The sequence below is a fragment of the Crocodylus porosus genome, unplaced genomic scaffold, assembly GCF_001723895.1.
Source record: "Crocodylus porosus isolate Cpor-Errol unplaced genomic scaffold, CroPor_comp1, whole genome shotgun sequence".
NCBI classification, from domain to species: Eukaryota; Metazoa; Chordata; order Crocodylia; family Crocodylidae; genus Crocodylus; species Crocodylus porosus.
In genome coordinates, this window is record NW_017728923.1 from 1,497,444 (window position 1) to 1,503,443 (window position 6,000).

Genomic DNA, 6,000 nt, shown 5'->3' on the forward strand with positions numbered 1-6,000 from the left:
TTTCCTGCCCATGGCAGGGGGTCGGACTTGATGATTTGCTCAGGTCCCTTCCGACCCTACCAACTATGAAACCATGAAACAGAATGGCTTAAAATAGGAAGGTTTCCATTGTTTATTTCCATTTTATTGGTTTTGGGAGTAATTTTGATAAAATTCTATTCATGTTTGATAGAATCCTAGTTATTTCATCCTCTATTCAATTCTATAGAACTCCCCCAAAGTACTGCTTATGGAAGACTTCAGTGTGATCAGCCTTAAAAAATTAAGAACAAGAGGAATAACCCTTAGAAGTAGATTAAACAAATTGGCTGAGTATGGACTTGTTAGGAAGAGATATTCTTAGCTTACTCCATTTCTGGACACATTGGGTCCCATCTATTGCTCAGGAAGCTGACCTGCAGAGTTGATTGGGAAGATTAGGCGAAAGAGGGTGAAATGTCAAGAAAATTGCAAATAGAAGACAGACAATTAAAGACATGGTTTGTCTTGAGGCAAAATTTGCAGGAACAAAATATAAGCAATCTTTTTCTGCACATTATTGCTCTCTAACAGTAATGAATACAAGTTAATATAATAGTGTATTATGGGACTAAAAAGTAGCTGTTGTTTTAAAACAAGCTCTTCCACACACACTGAAGCAATACACGTGTGGTTTGTAATGATAGCAAGGGAGGACTAAAGAACCAGCTACCTGAATATGGCAGAGTTCAGAAACTAGGATTTCATATTGCAATTATCTTTGTATGTGCTATATACAGTACCTGTAACTGAAGCTTTTACTCTATTGCTGTTTTTCAAGCTATCTGTTAAATTGGGTTGGTTTTGTCTTGCTCTTTCCATTTTGTGTAGTGGGGCTCCAAAAAGAATCTGCTGGCAGTGAATAACAATAGCTCCGTGGTGATCCTTAGTGAACAGGCCATGTCATCTCATTTCCATCAACAATTGGCAGCAGTTCAAGTGTCCCCAAGTCTATTTAATGTTACCTCCTTCAGCACAGGAACCACACACAGCCTTGCCCTTGACATGCACGTTAATGGAGTTTTTGCCACCAAGGTAACTTGCTACCTTACCTGTTTAGAGAGAGGTTTTCTCTTGACAGAGATTCATCTAGTTAATGTTATGAAGTTGTTTTATAAATGGAAGCATATTTTTCACAATCATTTATGTAACTCTTTTGTGATTCTTCTTGTACTATAATTGCTTAGGAATTGCTTATCTGTTGATGGAAAACAGCATCTGTGTTACATTATATTGGGCCTGATTTACAGGTAGTACCATTATTCAGGAGGTCCCTGGTTATTACATCTAAGCATTAGATGACCCAGAGACCTCCAAACCCAGTAAATACAGATATAAATTTGTAAGGTAGTAGTTGTAGGGCAGTGTTCATTGCATTGCTGTTTGCTCATTCACAGAAACTTGTGCCATAGAGTCTACATGGGATTCTATATTAAAAGCACTTTAGCAGCAGCAGTAGATTGGCATTAGAAATAGAAAAATAGGCCTGCAAGGGCAAGATCATCTTTGTTTAAACTGTCAGGGTCAAGTGTTTGTGAAGTTTAGTTTAAACTTATTGAGGAACTTCTTTCACATTTCCAATGGACACTGAACTGACACCTGCTTTGCAACTTTGTGGCCGTTTTTAGGATGCTGTGGTATTTTGGAACGGGAAGCAAATCACTGTCTTTGAGTGCTCTGGAGCTACTTTACGAAATGCAGGTAGGATTTCACAGTGCAGCAAACAGGAGGGTATGTATTAGGGTGATGAATCTCCCAAAATGTATTCACTTGAATTCATGTAGCTGTTAGGCTTTAATAATAGCATTTTGTGTTTCAGCATTTACAAAAACTGGTTAGACTTCACAGCATTCCTGTATAGTGGGTGGTGTTCCCATTTTATATTTTAGAAAACTAGGGCATAAAGAGTTTGACAGCTGCAGTCATATGAATCAGTGGTAAAAAAAATCTCAGATCCTGACTCTGTAGTTTATTACAAGCTCACACCACTGGGTTTAGTATGCCTTTAGATACTTGAACATTTCTGCATGGTCAAAAAGATATGGCATGGGTAGTACCGTGGTAACTGAGTTATCATTAAAGAAGATGTACTTTCCCATCCTTAGGGATCTTGGTCATTTGGCAACTGTAAGGGAGTTATAGAACAGTTTAATTCTGTCTCTAAAATCTGCATCTCTTGTACAGTATTCATAGGTTATTTGTGTTTAAAAACAAAACTAAAAGCACCTAAAAAAAATCCTGGTGATAAAACCTCATGAAACACATTTGAGAGACAAAGTACTAGATCCACTAAAGGGCTTAGGAGTCTGTGTGCCACCTAATTATTTCTGTAGGCACCTGAAACCTAAACTGAGGTCCTCAAAGCTGCCATTCAGCCACAACCCATCCCTGTAGGCACATAGGACACAGAAAGAAGTTACAATTGTTGCACAATCAGCCCCTTGAAAGTGCTCTGTATCTGTGCCCTAACAGAAGTGCATGGCTGTGGAGTGCTTTAAAAGTGCCCAGTCGCATGACAAATTAACCCTCATTACATGAATGAAAGCGGCCTAAAGTGGAGCACCTTCATTAACTTCTGTCCGATTAGGGTTGGGCTGGTGAAGCCTATCCCCACTCCCGGTGCTGTCCGCATGAAGGGAGGGGGAAGAAAGTAGGAGAGAGAGTACAGGCTGAGATTGTCCAGCCTGAGCTGGACAGGGGGCAGGTGGATTGGAGCCCTGTGCCTTCAGGAGGCTTCAGTCTACCTGTCCTCCCATTCCATCTCTCCACTCCCATTGAGCAGATAGCACTGGAGCTGGGAAGGGGATTGGGACTAGGGAAGTGAAGCTGCATACATGCAGCTTATTGTCTGGATCAGCTTTAAATTGAAGCTTGATTTCCCCCAGCCTCCCAACCCAATAGCTAACATCTTTTGGGTTGGGAGGGTCAGTCTGACTTATGGCTAGAGGTACACTGACACATTGGTCCAATGTTGGATTGGCACCAATATAAAGAAAATTGACTGTATTGGAAATTGGCCTGTTGTGGCAAATAATTTGGCTGATTTAAATAGCCTATGCATGCGCACAGCCACACGCAGCACGTAGGCAGCAAGGAGCACATCCTGGCAGTGTGGAGAGCTGCATCCAGCTGGCAAATCTGGTGTGGTGGGAGGGGAAAGGGAACAAGTGTAGGGGGCAGATCGAGGCCCCTGTGGTGAGGGAGGGAGTGGGGCTGGGGCAGGCACTGCGCAGCCAGGGCAGGGTGGGTTGCAGGACAGAGCAACAAGTGGCATGGGGAGGGAGGTGGTTGGGAGGGCACAGGGGGCATGTGCCCTGCTCGACACAAAGTGGGGTAGGCTGCAGGTGTGGGCTGGGGCTGGGCTTTTCTCAGTGGGGGCGACAGTGCTGGGAGAGGGGCTTGGAGGTGGCTACGGCAAATTTTGGGGTGGCTGAAGCCCCCCTGTAGCCTCCCTCCCAGTTCCACAGCCACCGACCCTGAGCACAGCCCAGCCCAGCCCAGCCCAGCCCAGCCCCTGGCAGGAAGAGCCTGCCCAAAGCAGATCAAGGGGCACCCATCCCCTATGCCCTCCTGGGGTGTGCACAGTGGTGGGAGCTGCCCCCCCACACTCCCCAGATGAGCCACTTGAGGCTGTGTCCTGTGCCCTGCCCCACCCTGGCTGGCCAGTGTAAGCCTCAGCCCCAGGCCCACTCCCTCCTTCACCACAGGGGCCTCGATCTGCCCTCCCACACCTCAGTTGCTCCACCCCTTGCTGCTGATTGGCTGTGAGGGAAGTTTGTCATGTGGGCACACTGCTCATCGCCAATTGGTGGTCAGGGACATGGCTGTATGACAGACAGTCCTCACAGCCAATCAGCAGCAGAGTGGGGGGGGACAGCTCCAGAGGTAGCCAGTAGGGCAGTACGAAATGGCTGTTGTTTCAGAGGACACTGATTCGTTTCGGATCACTGCTCTGTTTTGATTCGGCTGAATCTGTTTCAGAGTTTTGATGCTGTTTCGGCGATTCAGATTGGCCAGGGAGAAGCAGGCACAGCTGGGTGGCTGCAGGTTCTCCTGTGGCTTCTCCAGCTGTGCCTGCTTCTCCCTGGGTGGGGGAAGCTGCAGGAGAAGCCCCCATGGCTCCCTGCCTGGCCTCATCCCCTGCTGGGCCCCAGCCTCCCAGCACTTAAATAAAAAAAATTAAAAATCCCCTCACTCACCAGCTCTGGCAGCAGCGATCAGGGCCTCTGAGGGCTTGTGGCAGAGCCCCACCATGTAGTAAAAAGCAATGGAGGGCCCCCAGTTATAGGATATTATAATGGGGGCTCTATCAGACCCTCTTAATGAGTCTGTTCCACCTTTCATGGAATAATTTATCATTAGTTAGCAGAGCGTATGAGCATTTCGTAGTAAGAGAATTCACCTGGAAGAGGATAGACATGGGTTTTGGTCCCTGTTTCCTTCAGTGTTTAACACAAAATAATTATTAATTGGAACAGGGGCTATACCAGGTTTCTCTTCCTCCTAGATGAGTGCCCCGTCTCTAGACACTCTAGCCAGACATGTGCCCTCTCTCTCTTTGGACCAATTAATATTTCAGTGCCCCCTGAAAAATGAAGCTGTTTCAATAGGAAGGCCAGAGGGAACCACTGCAGAATGCTCTATAGCCATGTGGTTTGGGCATTCTTTTGGGAAGTGGGGTATATGGATTAAGTGGAGGAGGCAGCTGAACCTAGGTTTCCCTATCCTGAGTGAACGCTGTAGCTATGGGAGCACAGAGCTCATGGTGAAGGGAGACATTCCTTACAGCCCTGACCTAGGTGCTCTAGTCCCTGAGAAATGTTGTAGGGGTGGGGAAGGGGGGTAGGGAGGGGGATTATAAGCACAGCTTTCAGTTGGCATACTCTGGTATTAAGCTTATGTGGCTCCATACTCAATCTACTGTTGTTGTGCATCCCATTCTTAGGTACCGAACTATCCTCCTGCATTGTAATAGAAGGTTTATGTACCCAATATGAGGGTATGGATTATACAAGGCAGCAAGTCCTTTAAGAGTTGGGTAATGCAGCATTCAGTGTTGTGACTGAAATCTTTTTGTGGAGATAGCTCAATTTTCATAATACAGCATATATCACATTATTACCCAACCTCATTTGTAAATCTGATGCAAATATAAGGGTTTAAAAAAAAACAGAAAATGGTTTTTACTTTCAAATCTATCGATGCTGAGAAGCTGGAAACAGATTTGCTTGTTAAAACTAACATAACCACCTACTGCTTTCCACAGAGTGTGTTTACAGTACATCTAATGTCTTTCTGTCAGTCTTCCCTTGGCCACTATTCCTAATTAAATGTTAGCTTATGTAAATTCCCGGTGCAAAGAATCAAAAAGTAAAAAAAAACAAAAAACCTCTTTTTGCAAAAAAAATGGAACATTATTTAATTGTAACTGCCTGTTGAAATGCAGAAGCCCTGCTCAGTTGCAGTTCTCTCTCCCCTTTCTGATGTCTAACCACACTCATTCAGGTGTCAGACCTCACGCATCTGCTATTGAGGTAGAATTTTGGAATCTCTGACCCTTAAGCCAATCCCTGGGCCATAGTAAGTGATATATCAACTGGATTTATACAATTTTATCTTATTTAAATTTTATACCATATTTGCCATTGTAGTATATATCTGTGCTTTTGAGTAGTGCAGATTGGATTGGGTTTAGCACCTGCAGTTCTTCCCTGTGACCAGCTGTCTTGAAACCAGTGTATTATTTGTTTTAATATAATTGTCACAGGATCAAGGAGATGGCCTGTGACTAATAGAGGGTTAAGGAGCTGCCAATCACCAGAGGCAGCTCAGGTGCCGGTTGCTGCAGCAACCAGATAGGTCAGGTGACCAGAAAGGGGCAGGGCCGGGCCTTTATAAACTGCCCAGGCCTGAACCAGAGAGTAGTTGTTCCCTTTTGGTGGCTGCAGGAGCAGGAGCAGGAGCAGGAGCAGGAGCAGGAGC

At 45.2% G+C, this 6,000-nt stretch overlaps 1 protein-coding gene across 2 annotated transcripts in view; it reads left to right on the top strand.

The window, feature by feature from the left end:
• IFT140 (intraflagellar transport 140) overlaps positions 1-6,000 on the top strand; it is a 167,701-nt gene that overhangs the window by 55,765 nt on the left and 105,936 nt on the right. For both annotated transcript variants that reach the window (XM_019539922.1, XM_019539923.1), the window contains exons 10-11: positions 850-1,053; positions 1,647-1,719. In XM_019539922.1, coding sequence (XP_019395467.1) covers positions 850-1,053; positions 1,647-1,719 — 277 coding nt within the window. The remainder of the gene's footprint in view (positions 1-849; positions 1,054-1,646; positions 1,720-6,000) is intronic.